Below are 21,571 nucleotides of genomic sequence, written 5' to 3'. Positions count from 1 at the left end.
AAATGGTTCACAAGACTTGTGCAACGGGCATTGTTGCACATGTCCAGAACACACGAGTCCAGAACAGAAGTCAAACTTTTTTCTGTTCAGTTTTGAAGGAGACAATTCTTTATTTCCACAAAGATACAGAGCCCTGCAAGGGACATTGGAGAAAAAAATATGAAGATGTACTTTGCGAGATCCCGCAAAAGTTTTAAGTTCATGCACCTCCAGGTCAGAATTGAAAACTTAGAAACAACCACAGCGATGGAGGCCACACACCCATGTGAGAGATTCATAGATTTTTATTTTGAGCTTGGACTAAATTATAAAAACATTAACATGGTGCTATGGACAAGAGACTTCCTTTGCTTCACTGAAGAACATGTTGAACTGTGTAAAAACAAGTGTGTTTTTGACTGACCAAACTATGTGATCCAGATGTATATGAACTGTGCAATAGCCTTATAACTGAGTCCTATCTAACTACAGCAACAGACCCATATCAGGCTGTGAACTTGTACATGCATCTAAGAGACACATGCCATGGGTGTGGAGAAGCAATCCATTACATACTTTGGCTACTGCAGAATGGCCTTGTGAGCAATTGTTTCAATGGCAGGCTGCATGTTGTTCTTAGGTGGTAGAAAGTGGGAACCCATCCTTGTAAAGTGGTCAATAGGGATGGGTATTGATAAGATTTTCACGATTCCGATTCCATTTTTGATTCTGTTTAACGATTCGATTCTTTATCGATTCTTTAAAAAAAAGGAGAACCCTAAGTTCGATTAGCTTAGAACTTTGTTTTATATCTTCTCTTTGAACAAGATAGAAATTTAGGAGTAACATGGCCTTACAAACCTAACAGTGAGATCTTAAGAGATCCACAGCCTATGACTCTTCAATGGGGTGTCACAGGGTCCCCAGGAAAGAAAATTGTAATGTAAAATAATAAAATAAATATTCTTCTCTAGCAATAACAAAGTATAACATAAATTATTCAGTAGCAATTACACAAGAATATCCAGTATTGTCCCTGCCCACAATTAAACACATTTACTTACCGAAACTCGGGGCATCTGCTGTGCCAAATGGGTGCAAGGCTTTGACCACAAACTTAGTCACTGCTCTGTGACATTCGTCTATCCTGGCCTGAAAGGAGGCGCTACCGGTAGACTGCAGCGAGAACTGCCAGCCAGACTCTGTCTGTCTCTCTCATCATGGTCACCTAAATGCACAGTAATGGCAGGTTTTGTAATAAGACAGATCGCGCTAACATAATATGCACTGTTAGTTGGTTATTTATCTGCCGCATTAACCTAACTTTTGTAGGTGTAACTTTTTTAGGTGCAGCAGTGCAAAAAGTTAGTCTAGAGCAGGGGTGGGCAATCTCAGTCCATGAGGGCCGGTGTCCCTGCAGGTTTTAGATGTGTTCTCGAACCAACACAGCTGATTTAAATGGATAAATTACCTTCTCAACATGTCTTGAAGTTCTCCAGAGGCCTGGTAACGAACTAATCATGTGATTCAGGTGTGTTGACCCAAGGTGAGATCTTTTTAATTAATTACTAATTACTAATTACTTAGTCAATATTGTATTTAAAATACTTATCTAATTACTGCGTCAGAAAAGTAACTTAATTACTCAATAAGTAATTTAACTAAATACTTCTTAAAATCCCTAAAAAACCTTGAGTGGGCAAACAATAGAAATTAAACTCTTTAAATAATAAATAATTTTTTTTTTAAAGACGGAGACTCTACAGTACGCAGCGGTAGCATCTCTTCCACAATGTAGCCTGCAATCATTTTTTAAGCTCACTTTTCTGTGCTGCTGAAGTAAAATCAACCATGGATAATGAACAAGAATCACTCAGAAGTGACTATGCACTCGTGTCAGGCGCTTCAGTAGATTACTCGTGCTATTGCCGGAATGCCGGCTGGTTAACCAGCTGACACTCATTGGCGCACATCTGCCTAGATGCTCAGCCAATAAAATCTGTCCATTATTTGCTCCAGAGTTCTGTCATATTCCATTTGCTCTACCATGGGGTTATAACAAGCCGTCTGTAAAATTAATTCCCGGCGACTTTTAGTCACCAACAACTGGGTGTGTTCCTCTTTTGTGAGAGTGTCACCACTCATTCAGTAAAGCCTATCTTTAATCTATACAAAAAGCTGGTTGTTCAGTGCTGTGTCAGGGCGCACCATAAATTTTCATGACTTGGTCAAAGACGGAGCATAGAGTTTCATCAAGAGACTGCTCAAATGGGAAATCACCCATAGAGTGAATCACTGGAGGCCTTGCCATCGCCTCCTCTCTAGAGTCAGTGTCGAAAAGTATGGGTTCAGAAGCAACAGATCAACAGCTTTGGCATTAATAGATTTAATGGAAAAGATAACGGAATGTATGGATAATAAGAGGTATGCGCTCGGCGTTTTCTTAGATCTAAAGAAGGCATTTGATACTGTTAATCATGAAATTCTATTAAAAAAACTGGAAAAGTACGGGATTAGGGGAGTGGTTTTGGAATGGTTAAAAAGCTATGTAGGGAATAGGCAACAATATGTACAAATAAATGAATATAAATCTAATTTGATGGATATAGCTTGTGGAGTACCTCAAGGTTCAGTACTGGGTCCAAAAATGTTTATTATGTACTTAAATGATATCTGTAGAGTATCGGAGACTTTAAAGCTTGTAATATTTGCAGATGACACAAATATACTGTGTTCAGGTGTGGAATTGCCACAGGTTTTGGAGATGATCACACAGGAATTAACGATATTAAAGAAGTGGTTTGATATAAATAAATTATCATTGAATCTAGATAAAACCAAATTTATGTTGTTTGGAAACCAAAAGAGAAACATCAAAGTAGAAATATGTGTTGACAATGTATATTTAGAAAGAGTAAATGAAATAAAATTTCTTGGGGTGATCATTGACCACAAGCTCTGTTGGAAGCCACATATTACTTATGTTCGGGGGAAACTGGCACGGGGCATTGCCGTCCTGGGGAAAGCAAAGCATATGCTGGATCAGAAAGCACTGCACATTTTATACTGTGCTTTACTACTGCCATATATGAGCTACTGTGTAGAGGTCTGGGGAAACACATACAAAAGTAACACACAAACAATAACTGTAATACAGAAAAGGGCCATTAGATTAATAAATAATGTGGGGTACAGGGACCATACAAATGCACTCTTTGTCAAAATGCAAGCTATTAAATTCCAAGACTTGGTGAAGCTTAAAACAGCGCAAATAATGTATAAAGTAAGAAATAAATTGCTTCCAAAAGAAATCTGTAAATTGTTCATAGAAAGAGAAGGTGGGTATAACTTAAGAGGGAAATGGAATTTAAAAATACAAAGTGCTAGAACAACTTTAAGAACTATGTCTATCTCAATTGCAGGAGTTAAATTATGGAACAGTCTAACAGAAGAAATAAAAGACAGTAAAAACATAAAACAGTTTAAAGTAAGATATAAAAACCTAATTTTAAATAAGTATAAGAATGAAGAAAACGGGGTTAACCCAGGACGGTAATGTTGCTGGTAATGGTGTTGTGGTTCTTTTTTGGGGGTTTTTTTTTGTTTTGTTTTTTTGTTTTGTTTTGGTTTGTTTGTTTTTCCATAACTTGTGTATCTGCAAATATACACCTTCTGTATTTTTCATATGAAAGAAACTATACTGTGGTGGGGCTTGCTAATTTCTTGTTTTTGATTTATGTATGTTTTGTTTTATTTTGCTTTACTTTTGTTTCATATGTTGTTTGTTTAATTTAAGACTAAAAAAAAAATAATTAAATGAATGAGAGGTAAAACTTGAGGGGGTAGGGACAAATAAGTAAATCCTTTTCAAACAAATAATGGAATAATATTTTGTAATGATTGTGAAGGCTCATGTTTGAAATGTTTGAAATAAAAATGAACTGAACTGAACTGAAAAGCCTTGCATCACTGCTGAGTGCAGCACAGACACTACATGTACATGTACATATACTACAAGGTCATGGACGCATCCCCACACAGTGACCCAAAATGTTATTAAACCCTGGCCATGTGATCCTTGGTCATCCTGTGCAGGACCACCGCAGGGCAAGGAGAAAGAGACGATAGCAGAGAAGAAGCACCAGACAGAGTGTCCAGGTTTTCTGAATCTTGCATCTGCTGGTTGGCCTGGTCCTGTAACGCCTCTAGGTGCTTGAGCTGCGTCACCACCACCTGCTCCAGGTGCATGGCTGCCAGCTCGGCCTGCATCTGAGCCAGGCTGTGTACTGGCTGCACGAGCTGTGTATCAGATATCTTGCGGTTTATCATTTAACACCACTGTGAACAGCAAGGACGCAGGTGTCATGTGCTTGCAGCAGCTTTGGAGCCATAGCTACCTGCACACTCCTCTCTCCTTCAGGTCTGGCATCACTGAAATAAGGAGAGCACAATTAATGAAGTCCTTTAAACTGCCCTGCCAGCCTCCCTGGTGCTGCCCCTCAAGCCCACTGCACTACTCCTCCTCTGCAGCTGAGCCGCAGACCGCACGTTTGACCCAATGGACAATTGAATTACTTGGAATACTGGGCAACAGTTGTTGGATAGGTCACTAAAAATGTCCCCAAAAGGCCCAAATACAGTGTTTTGGCTTCAAAATAACCTGGATCTAATAAAAATATTTAACAATATACAATGTACAATATATAGAAGACTTTAATCATAATTTGAAGCTTGTAATACAGAGTTTTTTGAGAGTAAGAAGGGCAAAAGCACTGTGTGGTAAAGAAGGCAGCAGATGGCTGGGAACAAAAAACTGTTGAAGAAATTGTTTTGCTTATTCACAGTATTTGGTTAATAAATGTACATTTCAACATGACTCAGCAACCTCACTTTCTAACAACTCTCATGTTGTGTTAGCAGGACTAGATTGTGGTCAGCTCTGCTAAGGAGTGGGGCAGTGACAAAGAGGCAATGCAATAAAGTAAAAACAAGAGGCTTTCAAAAATTACTAACATTTCTCAGGTTCAGCATTTAGTTTATTGTCCTTGTAATATTTAACTGGCTAAATATTTTTTTAAAAGCCACCTTTGCATTCTAATTTTAAACAGCATTATAAAGTGCTATGTAAAATTAAGCCACCTTATGAGGTACTTCATTAGGTACATCTCTTCAGTTACTTCTTAATGCAAATATCTATTTAGACAATCACATGGCTCCTGTGTGCCATGTGATTGTTTGGATAAACTGTAAGGCTGTATGTAGATAAAACCACACGTAGGTTATGCAGGTACAAGTGGATGTGCTCACACAAATAAACAGATAAGCTGTCTGTAAACCTGCCTGATTTCCAGTCAAATGTCAGCACAAATTAAGGTTTTCTGAGGAATAGCTATCAACTAAAAGAGAAGAAAGTTATTTTTTGGAAGACAGTGAACTAAATAGTGTGCTGGCAAACAAAACCAAATACACATATTCAGACTGTCACTGCTGATATGAGTTACTAATGGGGATGTATGAGATATGAGAACACTTAACAGCTTTTAAAACAAATTGCTAACATGTTCACAGATTTTTTTAATGTAAGATGCAAAAAGGAAGTGTTTGAGTAATCAGTAACAGATGTTACAGTAACATAAACTTGTGGTACAAACTAGAAAATGAGAAGTAACTCTAAAATATTCATAGATCTTTATCAACGATGCTTAGCTGAGAAACAGTTTTGCAAAAAATGTTGTAGATAAAAATGTAATATCTCTCTCTTGTGTTTTTAACAGAGCTTAAACATTTTGTTTCTCAGCCCTGAAAAAAAATGTATTTTGTCTCTGTTGGTTCCTCTGGGTTCTTTTTTTCTTTATATAAAAAACATATTAAGTACATTTTGGAAAAAAAAAACAATCTATGAATGCACACACAAGTACATGGAAGGAATCCAAAGTCTTTACAGTTCACAGTCTGAAGTAGATCAAGGCAAACATTCTGAAATGTAAACAACAAAAATGGACGGTATTCAAAATCAAATGAGCTTCATACCATTCGTTCTAACCAGGTTAGCACAGGTGAATATTTCCTCTTTTTAGGAAAATATGTCTATGAATCCCCTCCAGCTCCAAAGTTGCTGTCTTTTGGGCGAGCATCACACGTTGCAACAAACTGTTAAGGAGGTTGTGATGCTAAAGATATTAATAGATGACATTCCAGTCCTACTGTATGCATAATCATTTAGGGTATCAATCTATTTGTTGACGATGAACTAAGTGTTTATAAAAGATAGAAAGAAAAGATATACATTTGTAGATAATAAATGTTATATTAACAAAATACAAATGTGGTTTGTCATTTATGAACCTTTGGTAAAGCATTAAGCATGAAAATATCATTAGAAAATGTTTAATAAATACACAGATCATTTTTCATGAACAAATAATGAACAAATGTTTGTAAATGATCAGTATATAATTTGCTGATGTATTCTTTTTAAGGTAGCCTATCAAAAGTGCAAAAAGTGATGAGGGTATTTTTAATTTTATAAATAAATTATATTAAATATGTAACTGGTCTGTCGAGCACTAGAGCTGTTTGTGCCTTACCTGTTATAGATGATCTGTATATGTAAGCTAAGTAATTTACACACCCTAAAAAAAAGTGTAAATAATTACTTACATTTCAATGTGTTACATATCATTAGTAGAGCTTCTTTGCTTGTAATAAATTAGATTTATGCATATACAAGTTATTAACAAATCTTTCTGCATCCCCTTATTCTAAAGTGTAAGTTTTCACCATATCCAAACAATATTTTTATTGTTTATTATGTGTTTTTTCCTTCTTTTTTATTATTTAAGATTTATCCAACTTTAAGTGAGCTGAAATGTGAAGACAGGTTAAAATCATTTTTACTAAAAGAATTTCTTAAACTGCATCTAAATATAAGAGAAGGATGTCTACAGAATCACACCTTTATAAAAGAGAGGCAGCACAAGCAACATGAAACCATTTTTTATCCACTTACATTAGTTGAGCATTTAACAGGAATGTGGCTAGCAAGAAACTGAATTGCAAAAAAAGTTTATATTTAGGAATGACAAAAAATAGCATTAATGAAATAGCATTTTACTGCAGATGCTGTTTTATCATGGGCATATACCATGGACATATAAGCAGAGAAGTGTATGTTATACATTTCACAACTGACACTAAAGATTTCTGTTATGGGAAATAGTATTTGCTATAGTATTTTGGAAATGCAGTTGAAACCCCAACACCAGAACTAATGGATTTATCTATACCAGAGGTGGGGAACTCCAGGCCTCAAGGGCTGGTGTCCTGCAGGTTTTAGATATCACCCTGGGTCAATTCACCTCAAATGATTAGTTCATTACCAGGTCTCTGGAGAACTTCGAGACATGTTGAGGAGGTCATTTAGCCATTAAAATCAACTGTGTTGGATCAAGGACACATCTAAAACCTGCAGGACACTGGCCCTTGAGACCTGGAGTTGCCCCAACCCTGATCTATACAATTATCTGAAATCATGAATGACGCAGCCTAGGGGCTCTTTACGATGGACTTCTGCAAGTCATTCATTCCAATCAGTCACTGCAAGGTGGTTCACCAGTAATTCCTCTGTGTGGTTCCTCCTGAGCCGCCAGACATTCCAGGCCCTGTTTAAATGTTTGGTATGAACTCCTATTTGAGCATCAACAAATGCTGGTTAATAGTGTAATGCCTGTAACCTCGTGGGGATAAGCCACTCATCGCCGATGATTATGGATCCTCTTTTGGCGTGATGAGCTATTAGTGGAATCAGTTCTCTTTTTGTCCTCAAGAAATCAGAGAACAGGTCTTCCTGATGTCAAACCCCCAGAATATCGAGTTTAACCAAAATACCAGACATTTGCTGTGTTATCAGATGCAGTAATCAGCATGTATTTAAGCAAAAATGGCATAGAGTATGGCATCCACATGTGAACACACCTCTCCTAACCCTGCCTTACAAGCCAGATCGCTCCAATCTCTGCTTCTCCACAGCATCCCCTGCTGTCAGTGGTGGCTTTTTTAAACTATAGAAATGATTAACCTGACATCAGAAAAATACGCAATCAGCTTTATTGTTATGACACAACATTAATGTGACAAATTAGTGTCTGTTGATGTAGAAGTGGTGGTGGATGGCCTAGCTGTGCATGTGGGGTGGATGGCTCAGTTGTAGATTTGGTGGTGGATGGCCCAGCAGTGGAGGTGGTGGCGGTGGATGGTTCAGAGGCAGAATCAGAAGGCAATCCAGTAGTGGAACACTTGAGTGGAACTCTGTTGTTGTGGCTGTTCCTCTGTAAACACTATCAAGTGATCTATGTTAACTTTGGGTGTTGTCACACCTTGGCTATTAACAACACCCACGGTTTTTCCTGTGATAACAGCAATGTTGTAGGGGCCAAGGTAGTTAGGAACTAACTTGCCTCCTTTCCTCTGCTGGCTCCTCATCTTCAGCATCTTATTTATTTTTAACAAACAAAGGTTTTAAAAAGAACTTAAACCTTAAACCAAGTATTCAGCAGGAATTTGAGTGTGATATCTCGCCTCTCTACCAAACATTAAAAACAAGGCAAATACTCTGTAGTCACATTGTGCTTTGTTCTCAGGCCAAAATGACGGCATGACGGCAATGAAATGACAGCATCCAACTGTCCCATTCATGTGGTCTGTCATTAACCAACTTAGACAGTGGTCTGCAAAATAAAATAGCAAAGAATTCATTACGATATGAAAGAAAATTTAGTTACAAATATAAATACGTGTAAATTACATGATAACTCTGTATGGTACCATTCTTCCTCTCAAACAAGCCCATTTGTCTGCGGGTGGTATGGGGCACCAAGACCTCTTTCAATATTAAGAATTTTGCTAACTTTCTTTTTGATCTGCATTAAGAAAATGTAATGATACAGGTAAAATAAGATTAAACTGCACTGGTCAATGAGTTCAATTATAGCGGAATAATCTATACTCTAAATTATGGATTTATCTTTTGCATGTTGTAGCTGCTATTTCATTCACAAACTGTCACGATCTGTGGGGCAGACCGTGGGGATGAGGGGAATGAGGACCCAAGATGCAGGACTTGTGATGAAGGCAGTGCGTTTATTTACAATGGTGTAAATAGTTCACAAAAATAACCCCATGTTTTCCCCGTGACTTCCGTGTCGTGTCTTCACCCGCAAGCTCGTGCTCCGTGGTCTTCGCTCCAGTGTGTCCCCGCACCCCGTGCTCGCTGCTCTTGTCTTCCCTGCTCCTTCGTGGAGTCAAACTCAATATTCCAGCGACGACTGGCTCAGAGCCCCAGCCTTAAGAGCCAGAGAACTGCAATCGCTTGATCAGCAGCAGGTGCGTGGCCAAGGGCAGGAGCCCAGTCAGAGCTCCGCCCAGGCAGACAGGTAGGAGAGAGAGCAACAACACTTGTGGCCCACCAGGCTTACCCGGGTGCAGGCGGTGGAAGTCCCGGACCAGACCCCCACCCACGATAGCCGACCGGGGCACCCAGGAACGTTCCTCGAGCCCGTAGCCCTCCCAGTCAACCAGGTACTGAAATCCCCGACCCCGGCGGCGGGAGTCCAAGATGCGCGAGACCGCGTAAACCAGCTGGCCACCCACGAGCCGGGGGGGCAGCGGGGGCCTGGAAGGAGGGCACAACGGGCTGGAGACCACTGGTTTGACCTGAGAGACATGGAACACATCATGAATACGCATATTGCGTGGCAGCGCCAAGCGGACGGATGCAGGGTTGATCACAGCACTGATTTCAAACGGGCCAATGAAGTTGGGGGTGAGTTTCTTAGATTCGGCACGTAAGGGCACGAATCGAGTGGAGAGCCACACCTTCTGCCCCACCACATACTCAGGGGCGGCCGTCCGGTGGCGATCCGCAAGAGCCTTATTCTGTTCCTTCGTCCGGAGTAAAGCCGCCCGAGTGGCCCGCCAGGCCCTGCGACACCTGCGGAGGTGATGTTGGACAGACGGAACAGTGTGCTCACCTTCAACCAAGGGAAACAGAGGTGGCTGGTATCCCAGAGATGCCTCAAAGGGTGACACGCCGGTAGCAGAGGATGTGTGACTGTTGTGAGCATACTCTATCCATGACAGGTGTTCGCTCCAGATGGCCTGGTTATGCGAGGCGACACAGCGGAGGGCAGCCTCCAACTCTTGGTTTATGCGCTCCGTTTGGCCATTGCTTTGCGGGTGGAAGCCAGAGGAGAGGCTCACCTTGGCTCCTATGGCGGAGCAGAACTCCCTCCACACCCGCGACGTGAACTGAGGGCCCCGGTCCGAGACAACGTCCTCAGGGATGCCATGGAGCCGGAAAACATGTGTGGTGAGGAGTCGGGCAGTCTCCAAGGCTGTAGGGAGCTTAGGAAGCGCAATGAAATGGGCAGCTTTGGAGAAACGGTCAACGATGGTCAATATTGTAGTGTTACCTGCAGATGGTGGCAGACCGGTGACGAAATCCAGAGAAATGTGGGACCAGGGTCGGCTGGGTGTGGAGAGCGGCTGCAGACGTCCAGACGGATGTTGATTGGAGTGCTTATTTTGAGCACAAGTGGTGCAGGCGGTTACGTACTCCCGTGAGTCTTTAACGAGGGCGGGCCACCAGAAGTACCTGCGGAGGAATGCAGTGGTGCGGTTAACTCCTGGATGGCAGGAAAAACGGGCCGTGTGAGCCCACTGGAGCACTCGGGACCGGACAGCCGCCGGAACAAAGAGTCGATCAGGGGGGCCCGTGCCAGGATCAGGGTCGGTTTCTTGTGCCTCCCGGACTAGCTCTTCGATCTCCCACGTAACGGCTCCAATAATACACGAAGTAGGCAGGACAGATCCAGGGTCGGACTCCTCTCCGACTGGGGCAAATAGCCGGGAAAGAGCGTCCGGTTTAACGTTACGGGAGCCTGGCCTGTAAGTGATGGTGTTACGTGCCTGTGTTGGTGGGTTGTCTGTTTCCTAACGTGTGTATGCTAATTCACCTGTGCAGGGGCTCGGCTGTGATTGGTGGACCTAAGGAACGGCCTGATGTTACTGGTTTCTGCTGTGGACACGGACTATATAAGGGCGACCGAACAGCTGCGGTGCGGGGGGTGTGGCAGACTTCCCGTGCACTTGCCTCAGGTCCAGACGGAGCAGCCGTAGCAGTAGCTATTCGGTTAAATGGTCGGGCATGTGTGTAAAGTGCGGAGCAAGTAGGGGTGAGCTGCCGATTATTTTGGGAAGCCTTCTTTTCTCCTGTGTTTTTAGACCAGGGAGGTCAGACTGTGTCATTCTTTTCTTTTCTTTTCCGTGAACAGGTCAGAGGAGAACCGAAGTCTAGGTTGTGTTTTGTTTGTTGTGTTGGCCTTAGCTCACCCCGAAATCATTCACTCCCACTACTGTGAGTGCCTTTGCTGCTAATAAATCGTTGTTAAAAGTCTGATGCTGTGGCTGTGTCTGTTTGGGCGTGGGAAGTCACGGGACACCCCGCTCTTGTTGCGGCCATCTCGAGCCGGGTCGTAACATGATTTGGGGGCTCGTCCTTTGTCTCGTTTTTGTGGTCTGTGGTTTGTTCGGGCGGTTTTTCTTTTGTGTGTGGGGAGGTGTGTGGTGTGTGTGTGTTGGAGGATGGAGTTTTCTTTAGATGACTTTGCTACCGCGCCTTCCTGGGATAAGGTAGAGCTGTGTAGAAAGGCGGACTTGCTTATCATAGCGAGTTTTTTTGATATTAAGGTGTCCTATAATGCCCGGAAAGCGGAGGTGAAGGATGCTTTGTGTGCAGGCTTGGTGGAGCGGGGCATTCTCCCTTCCCCGACGGCAGCTGTAAAGCGGCCTGGTAGGGGCGGCGTGGAGGTGGCTCCGGAGGCTGAGCCGGAGCCAGATGCCAAAGGACCCGTTGGCGTGTCCCCGGCTGAGGTGGAGCCTGATGCGGATGAGGCGGGGTCGGATGCGGCTGAGGAGCCTCAGGCAGTAGGGTCTACGGAGGACCTCCGTTTGACCCTCCGTATTAGGGAGGTAGAGGTTCGCGCCAAAGAGCTTGAGGTGCAAGCTATGCACCTCCGGGTCAGAGCGTTGGAGTTGGAACGTAAGCCCGCCGCTGTCTCGACACCTGTTTCCGCTGCCTCCACACTTGTCTCGAGTCGCCCTGACACGCCCACAGTTACCTCACCAAGTTTTGACATCACCAAACATGTTAAACTCGTACCTCCGTTTCGGGAGGCTGAGGTTGATTCCTATTTTCACGCTTTTGAGCGTATAGCAGCTGCCTTGAGTTGGCCTAAGGAGTTTTGGGCGCTGCTACTTCAGTGTAAGTTAATCGGCAAGGCTCAGGAAGTATGTACTAGCCTTTCCGTTAACGACAGCCTCCAATATGATATTGTAAAAAAATCAATTCTGCACGCGTATGAATTAGTTCCTGAGGCTTACCGTCAGCAATTTCGTAAAAGTGAAAAGACCGCTGAACAAACCTTTGTGGAGTTTGCCCGTGAGAAACATCGCTTGTTTGAACGCTGGATGCAAGCCAGCAAAGTGAAGGATATTGAGGGATTGAAGGAGTTGGTTCTTTTAGAAGAATTTAAAAAGTGTCTCCCGGATCAGTTAGTAGTTTATCTAAATGAGCAGAAGGTGATGTCCCTGGCAAAAGCAGCAGTCTTAGCAGATGAATTCACCCTCACACATAAAGTCGTTTTTCCATTTCCAACTGGGGCAGGACGAGAAGTGAGGGGAGGGCAGGAAAAGAGACAAAAATCTCCTAAACAGACCCGAAGGGCGAGACAGGAGGAAACTGAAAGGCGGGAATGTTTTTATTGCCGTGAGTCTGGTCACCTGATCGCCAGTTGTCCTGCGCTGCGGAAGAAAGAACAGCGCAGAGGGTCTAAGGGACCCGTGGGGCTCATTAAAGTAGTTTCCCCACCCATCGGTCCTGATCAGATGCAGGGGTGTGACCCAGAGGTGGAGGTAGAGTCACGTTTTAAACCCTTCCTTTCCCAAGGTTTCGTTTCGGTGGCAGGAGAAGAGAAGGACAGGGTTCCTATCACCATTCTCCGAGACACCGGGGCACATCAATCTTTTATGTGCCCCGGTAAAGGAAGGGTTTACCGGGGCACCCTTCCACACCCCCCTTTGTTTTTCACCCTTAAACCGGGTGAAAAACAAAGCCCACCTGGCCTGCCGTGAGTTGAGCCGTTTCGCCGAGCGGATGTACTCTAGGTTTTTATGATCAGTCCATACAATGAACGGCTGTGCGGCCCCCTCCAGCCAGTGTCTCCACTGCTCCAGAGCCAGCTTTACGGCCAGAAGTTCGCGGTCTCCGATGTCGTAGTTCCTCTCGGCTGGGGAAAGACGACGAGAGAAAAAGGCACAGGGGTGGAGCTTACCCTCGAACCGTTGGGAGAGCACGGCCCCTACTCCAGACTCCGATGCATCCACCTCCACAACGAACTGCAGGGAGAGGTCTGGCTGGCGAAGGATCGGGGCGGTGGCGAATAGTTCCTTGAGGCGAGAGAAGGCTTCCTGAGCCAGCCGGCCCCATTGGAATGGCACCTTGGGTGATGTTAACCTAGAGAGGGGCAGAGCGACTTTACTAAAATCCCTGATGAAACGTCTGTAGAAGTTAGCAAACCCCAGAAAGCGCTGAAGCTGCCGGCGATCGGGTGGTTTGGGCCAGTCCAACACTGCCTGGACTTTTGCTGGGTCAGGTTTCAAATCCCCTCTGGTGATGATGTAGCCCAGAAATGCCACCGAATCCATGTGGAAGTCACACTTCTCCCCTTTAACGAAGAGCCTGTTCTCCAGCAGGCGCTGCAGGATCTGCCGTACATGGACCTCATGTTCCGCTTTAGATTTGGAGAAGATGAGAATGTCATCTAAGTAGACAAAAGCACATCGGTTAATAAAGTCTCTGAGAACATCATTAACAAGAGCCTGGAACACAGCCGGGGCGTTGGTCAGGCCGAACGGCATCACAAGGTACTCGAAATGGCCCAGGTGAGTATTGAAGGCCGTTTTCCACTCATCCCCTTCACGGATTCTCACCAGATGGTAGGCGTTGCGCAAGTCCAACTTACTGAAAATCGTGGCACCCTGAAGTAACTCAAAAGCAGAAGACAGAAGGGGCAGGGGATACTTGTTACGAACGGTGATCTTGTTAAGCCCGCGATAGTCGATACAGGGGCGAAGGGTCTTGTCCTTCTTAGCAACAAAGAAAAACCCCGCTCCCACTGGGGAAGACGACGGCCGAATGATGCCCGCAGCGAGAGAGTCTGCAATGTATGTCCCCATAGACTCCCTCTCTGGCTGTGAAATGCTGTACAAACGACCAGATGGAAGCGGAGCCCCAGGCAGGAGATCAATCGCGCAGTCATACGGTCTATGAGGGGGAAGTGAACGTGCCCGGTCTTTACTAAACACTTCAGCCAAATCATGATAAACACGTAGGACTGAGGTCAAATCCGGAGGCTCGACTGGCTGGTCAGACCTTTGAGATGTGGTTGGAGCAGGTGCAGCTCGGAGACAGTTCATGTAGCAGTCAATGCTCCACCCGGTCACTCTCTCTTTCTTCCAATCGATGTGTGGATTGTGTTGGAGCAGCCATGGATAACCCAATACAAGGGGGGTGCGCGGTGCTTGAAACACGAAGAGCTCGATGCGCTCTGAGTGGTTACCCGAGAGAGTAAGAGACAGGGGTTCTGTGATTTGGGTTATGTCCGACAAGCGCTGCCCAGATAGGGCTGTGACAGCCAGTGGATCGGGTAGGGCGTGTAGTGTGATGCTTAGCTTTTTCGCCAGAGCTGCGTCAATGAAACTCTGCTCAGCACCTGAATCCACTAGAGCTTGAAGAGAGTGGGTAACGTTCTTAATGGTGAGTTTTGCAGGTAACATAAGCCGGGGGAGAGAACCTCTAGTCGTTATATCGCCCACCAGTATTCTCTCAACTACTGGCGAGCGCGCCCTTTTGCCCGTGCCCGGCATGAAGAGGCAAAATGGCCCTTACGGCCGCAAAATAAACACTCACCGGCGGCCATACGCCGTTGACGTTCTGCGGGCGAGAGCTGCGAACGTCCAAGTTGCATGGGCTGCTCCTCCTCCTCAACCTCGCCGTGCTCGCGTGCCGCTCCGGGCCCCGGTGAGGCGTCCCTCGGTGGCTGAGGCTGAGCGAAGCGACGTTGCGTGCTTCGCCGTGCACGCAGGCGATCGTCTATTCGAATGCATAGGGACATGATCGCACCTAAAGAGGAGGGTAACTCACGCACCATCAGTTCATCTTTAATCTCCTCACACACATTATTTAACAGTGCCGTCTTTAATGCCTCCTGCCCCCACCCCGCTTGCGTCGCTAGTGTCCAAAAGTCAACTGAAAAATCTGCCATGCTCCGCTTGCCTTGCTTCAGATTCATGAGGCGGAGCCCGGCCGCCGCAGCAGTGGAGCCCTTATCAAACACACTCCGAAACAGAGACAAAAATTCATCATAAGTAATTTCGGGATTAGCGCTCAGCACAGCTTGTGCCCAGGTCAGCGCACGATCTCGTAGCAACTGAACAAAATATGAGATCTTACTCCCGTCATTAGAGAAGGCATGAGGCCGCTGGCGAAACTGGAGTGAACACTGCATAAGAAAACCCGCACACTTCCCTACATCCCCTGAAAACAGCTCAGGTGTGGGGAGATGAGACTCACACACAGCCGGGACTAGAACCGGTGAGGCAGCACTTACTGCGGAGCTTGATGATGCCCGGGCGGGTTCGCTGGTAGGTGAGGGTTCCGGCAATGGAGTGCGCTGAGCAGCTGCTAGTGTTAAGGCAGCGACGTTCTCGCTGAGGCGAACAAGCATCTGCTCGTGGCGTTGTAAGATCGCTTCCAGTGTGACCGGGGCGGAGGGAGACGGGGAGGAAGCTGAATCTGCTGGGTCCATGGTGGCTGGAATATTCTGTCACGGTCTGTGGGGCAGACCGTGGGGATGAGGGGAATGAGGACCCAAGATGCAGGACTTGTGATGAAGGCAGTGCGTTTATTTACAATGGTGTAAATAGTTCACAAAAATAACCCCATGTTTTCCCCGTGACTTCCGTGTCGTGTCTTCACCCGCAAGCTCGTGCTCCGTGGTCTTCGCTCCAGTGTGTCCCCGCACCCCGTGCTCGCTGCTCTTGTCTTCCCTGCTCCTTCGTGGAGTCAAACTCAATATTCCAGCGACGACTGGCTCAGAGCCCCAGCCTTAAGAGCCAGAGAACTGCAATCGCTTGATCAGCAGCAGGTGCGTGGCCAAGGGCAGGAGCCCAGTCAGAGCTCCGCCCAGGCAGACAGGTAGGAGAGAGAGCAACAACACTTGTGGCCACACTGGGCTGGCCGGGGAGGCACAGGGACCATGACACAAACGCCTTCCGTTGTTCAATAAGAATCTGCTTGGGTGCTTTAAACTGATAGAATAACTTAAGAATGCACTGGGTTACTTCATCAGTGCTCTTTGAGTTTAAAGGATATGCTTGGGGCCATTTAGTTAAACAGTCAATGAGTACACATATGTCCTGGATTCCATTCAAAGTGATTTTGAGTTTTCCAGCCAAATGCATGCCGATCAACCCAAATGGCTGTGTTACCTTTTAAAGACAGAAAACATTAATGATTACATTTGAGCAATTTAGTATTATATATTTCAGTTATTTTCAATAATTGCTTTTGTTGACATGTAAAAAAAGAAAAGAAAAATAACAATACACCTAAAATGTTTGTCTTTTTAATTATGACCCCGCTGGCCCAGCATGCTACACACTGACTCATCTGAAAGTGCCAGGGGGCAGCATTTTTGAGTTTATTTTCTATTTTTTGATTTCTTGTGATATATGGGTAATATTGTTACATTCTTGTGTCACATTTGTGTGTATTAGTATGGCTTTAGTTGGGTTAATAGTCTGTTTGTCTCGCTATATGTTCTCTGAGTCTCGTCTCTTCAGGTCTCAGGTTTTCCTCATGCTCCTGTTCAGGTCATGTTTATGTCATATTTTTCATGTTTAGTTTTATTTTATCCCAGTTTAGGTTTTAGTTTAACTTTTCCCCAGTTCGCCTTGCCTTGCTTTTTTTGTTTTTGCTACAAGCCTTAATAAACAGCTCACTTTTTGTTATACTTAGTTTTCTCTCCTGTGTCTGCCTTTGGATCCACACCACAACACCCCAGCTGCTCAGCCGTGACAGAAAGGAAAGCAAAAAAAAAAAAAAAAACTAAAAAAAACTAAAACTAAACAAGTTTGCTTAATTATTTTTATTCATGTAAAGCTCATACAAATTTCTTTAAAAAAACAAAAATGAAGTGTGAGACATCAACTACACCTTTCATCTTTGCCTCATATTGGAGCCAAACAGTACTCTTATTATCATAAAACCTTACACAAGAAGTAAATTTTTGTGAGATTAACAATATGAATGGAAAGTTCGGGTGTATACAGACCCATAAATTAATGTCCTCAGTCATTCCTGGCCAGAGTCAACCTCTCAAGTCTTTAAGAGGTTGATTCTTGGGTTTTCTTCTGACCACAATTTGATCTTCTACTGCTGACATGAAAAATCAATGAACACTTCAATTGCCTCTTTGGGCCCACACAGCATTTTCCCTTAAGACACTGACATGTACCTTTGTACCTTATAGAGTACAAATGGCCGTCTGTAATAAGTCAAAGGAATGTGTGCTTGGACCTACAGTTAAACAAAACAAATAAAACAGCTTTTCACTATTTACTTGCAGGAGAACACTTTAACACAGGAGCAGTGGTTCATAATGTTGCTGACTTTTGTATTTGTAGGACAGCTCAATAACCAACACCCCTAAAAATGAAGTAATCTTTAAAATTGTGTTTTGTTGTTTGTTGCAACATTATTTTTTTTTCTAAAAAATAAATTAATAAATACATCTAAAAGAAGCTAGAAAAATGTGCATTTCCTGCGAAAAAGTAAATGCCGTGTAGCAGAAATTGTCTTCCGAAAACAGCTGAAAAAGCGGAACTATCTGCTGAAAAGCGGTGAAAAGGCTGAACAGTCATGGGTAGGAGTTGAACCAGCGCCACCTGCTGTCAGGGCACCTGCTCATCTTGCACGAGCTAAACCGGCACTCATCCCAGCTAGTTAAACCGACCTGCAGAAGAAGCTGAACTCTCTGCTTGGGACAGGGGTTAGACATTGTGGTAATAGTTAAAAAAAAAAGAATGAAGAAACAGTAACTCAATAGGTTGAATGCCTATGACATTCACCCAATTACAACTCACGTCATCTCCAGTAATGGTGGTGACGATGGTCACTTGGGAATGATAAAAGACACCACATGTTTTAGGACAAATGTGATACACAAGAGACGTAATTATGGTACACTACTTTTGCTCCTGAAGTGGGCAACATTTAATTAAAGTCCAATTAAAACTCTGTGTCAAATAAAGACTAGTGCAAGCATAACGGTTACAGGGTAAAAAGTACTCCTTGTTAAAAACTCAGAGCTCCTGGCCTTCAAAGACAAATTTTATTTTTTTGAAAAATCTGTAGGAAAGGTTCAGTTGGTTTTGTATGACAAAATATGCACATACAGAGTGGGATCATTACTGTTTAATTCTCAGTTTACACAGCTAATTGAAAGATCTCTGTGGCTTCAAAAAGTGAAAAAAGAGGATGCTACAGAAAATGACATCAGCAAAAAAAAAAAAACCCAAACCACAAAACAATTGCCAAGCTATTGGCGAGGGAAGGGATTATTAAGGTATTCTGATTCTGATACTAAAGCTGTCAATAATTATAATACTGTGTTGCCTATATTGTCATTTGAGAATGTGCTATATACTGCCAGCAACCTTTTAAATTCCATAAATATATACTTCACTCTTTATTATAACAGGGACACTAACTTGTGGCTATTTGCATGTTGTGGCTGCAATAGCTGCGCACACTCCCATAGACAGCAGTTCGTTTCTGACAGGCAATCACCTTATGGCACAAAATCAGGAATCCCATAAGCAGTATGTCTGCAGGAACAATAAGTTGATTTGTGCAATGGCAAAAAAACAAAACAAAACAAAAAAAACAGAAAAAGGATGTCTCCCAGTTGCAGATCTTTTTTTCCCTCAAGTATTCTTACTCACTGGGTTATTTCATATTAGAAGTGAGGAAAAACAAAGACTAAATGTAAGTGAAGGAGACTGTAACACGGAGATATCTTTTCCCCTGCGGACATGCCGATGGGTGATAGGCTTTCCAATTGTGTTCAGTGAAAAGCGCAGTTATGTTTGTGGTGTGATGTGCTTGTAGTAGACTGGTGTTGTGATGACGTTACATTCCTTTAGCATAAATGACAGGTAGCTACGTGACTCCCCGCTCAAACCAGCATTCCTCCATGTACAGGATATGTACATCCTCGTCATTGAAAGAGTGATCACTGGCCTGTAGGTGTGAAAAGACTGCAGAGTGCTGGCATGAGGAGTTAGCTCTTCTGTCATGGAAAAAAAACATATTCACCTCTAAATTGGACTAATGAAATTCTCTCTATTTTGGTCTTGTTAGAATTTATTTTATCTCTAAGATTATATACCTCATAATTTAATCACACATTTGTTTTATGTTTTACTGCACACAGTTATTTATCGTAGAATAGAGCTTTGAAAAGAGAATACCACACATTCCACAACCGGAAAGTATCACAGTGGTGCTGAAAGGGGATTTCTTAAAATCACCCCGCAATTCTTCAGCTGAGACACCTGAGTTAGAAAACACAAACACTGCAGTTGTCTTTACTCGCGAGGACAAGTGACAGAGCTCTCCTACACGTAAGAGACACTCACGGACTTGTGCTCTGTCACCGTCTGCGTTCTTTATTTATACAAGAGAAATGAATACATTTGTTCAGTGACATGAGCATGTGCGTATGTGTGTGTGTGTGTGTGTAAGGTCAGAACTGCTTGTTCAGCTTCTTACTATCGCTGTAGAAAGATTCAGATACAAATATCAGAACACGTCTCATAAAGAACAATCAGTTCTAAACAAGGAAAAGGTCATCATGCAGTATTCTATCATCAATAAACTTATATCACTAAAAGCTTATACTGACTACTCAGTACAATTTTCTATTGACAGGTGCTTAGAGTAGACTGGTACATTGGCTCCATTAGACCAAAACAACACTATAAATCAGTTGTTAGGAAAAGCTCTTTTTCCCTCTTCTCGAACTCTACAGGAAAAGAGATGGCTGCCATGGTAATGTCAGACGCAACATTTTCTTATAGGGAGATGTCCGAAAGGTGCAGAAGATGAAACGTGAGCCGGACATGGGGCCTAAAGTCTTTCCTCCAACTGTTGGCCAACCATGTTAACATTCTGTTTTTACCACATGCAGTAAAACTGTTTACTGCTTGTGTGTGGCAGGCCTTTGAAGGTGCACTGTCAATTTTTCAGAAAATTAAGGGATTTTAAGTGCGGAAAATATGGTATATTATAAAAGTAAACATATATATTAAAAAAAAACAAAACACACACACACACCTAGAGACCAAACACCTCATTTTAGGCTAAAATTGCAATATAGAATTATACTCAATGCAGTTAAAGATAAAACTGCAAAACATTTATGAATAGATCATCTTTCTGAAATCAGTTGTTTTCTGAAACTTTTTCACAGATCCAGTGATAAGAAGATGAACACCGAAGATCATTCCAAGAATTTTTTCTATCCCAAAAGACATGAACACAGTCCTCTTCTCCACCATTATCAGGCTGACCTCTTGCCCAGTACCTAGCAAGTCAGCAACAAAAATGATCTTGAAATCAAGATGTGTGTTGCTTGTGTGTGTGTGAGGGGGGGGGGGGGGGTGTCAGAGCAGCTGTAATTAATTTAGCTGAGTATAAATACACTGTACATTATAATCACCAAATTTCAAATAACAATGGGGATGAGAAAAATAAAGTTTTGGGTTTGCCTTTTCAGGACATGGTGGTTTTTAATCACCCTTGCATAAATTCTGCAGATGGCAAAGCACACTAGTTCAGAAATTATTCTGACCCCCTGTGGCCAAAACAAGTCATTAGCACACATCTTTAAACTTTTGGTTGTGCAGTTGGGATCCACCCACTGACATGTAAGCTCACCATTGTGTTTAATAACCACCATCGGGTTTTCACAAATTTACTATGTTAAGAAATAAACTGAACCAAAGTGAAGACTTACGTCAGATTCAGTGGAGTCCCATCTACCCATTTCCATGTTCCCTCCTGTTCTTTGTCAGTCAAACCAATCCAAACTTCTCTGGTGATTTTAGAGAGTAAGTTCTGTTTAATATGAAGGAAAAACATTTATTTTACTTTCGAACACAGTTTTAGTCTATGCAGTTTATTGTATCTAAAAGTCTCTTTTAAAAATCCAAAGCCAGCACTAATTAAAACTTTGAATTTTCTTTAACGCATTTCGTGCAACACTGAAGATACATTTAATGACAGCTCACACTCATTCAAATCTTTAATTCTTTTTGTCATATTTTTTTCAACAATCAATAAGTCATTGCCACCAAAATCTCTTCATACTGTGTAAACAAGTGTGGTCAAAATGTTAATATATACTGTCCG

The 21,571-nt window shown here is 43.2% G+C and overlaps 2 protein-coding genes across 3 annotated transcripts in view; both read right to left on the bottom strand.

The window, feature by feature from the left end:
- The window catches only part of LOC146500345 (CD209 antigen-like protein A), a 231,089-nt gene that overhangs the window by 121,290 nt on the left and 88,228 nt on the right, over positions 1-21,571 (bottom strand). The window lies entirely within an intron of this gene.
- The window catches only part of LOC146500347 (C-type mannose receptor 2-like), a 50,900-nt gene continuing 45,691 nt past the window's right edge, over positions 16,363-21,571 (bottom strand). Inside the window, exons 9-10 of the mRNA XM_085135252.1 lie at positions 21,177-21,277; positions 16,363-20,744 (exon numbers count right to left, since the gene is read on the bottom strand). Coding sequence (XP_084991378.1) covers positions 20,603-20,744; positions 21,177-21,277 — 243 coding nt within the window. The 3' untranslated portion in view covers positions 16,363-20,602. The remainder of the gene's footprint in view (positions 20,745-21,176; positions 21,278-21,571) is intronic.

Source organism: Neolamprologus multifasciatus, chromosome 16 (assembly GCF_963576455.1).
Source record: "Neolamprologus multifasciatus chromosome 16, fNeoMul1.2, whole genome shotgun sequence".
Lineage (NCBI taxonomy): Eukaryota > Metazoa > Chordata > Actinopteri > Cichliformes > Cichlidae > Neolamprologus > Neolamprologus multifasciatus.
The sequence above is the reverse complement of the archived record's forward strand: the minus strand, read 5'-3'. Positions and strand labels throughout refer to the sequence as shown.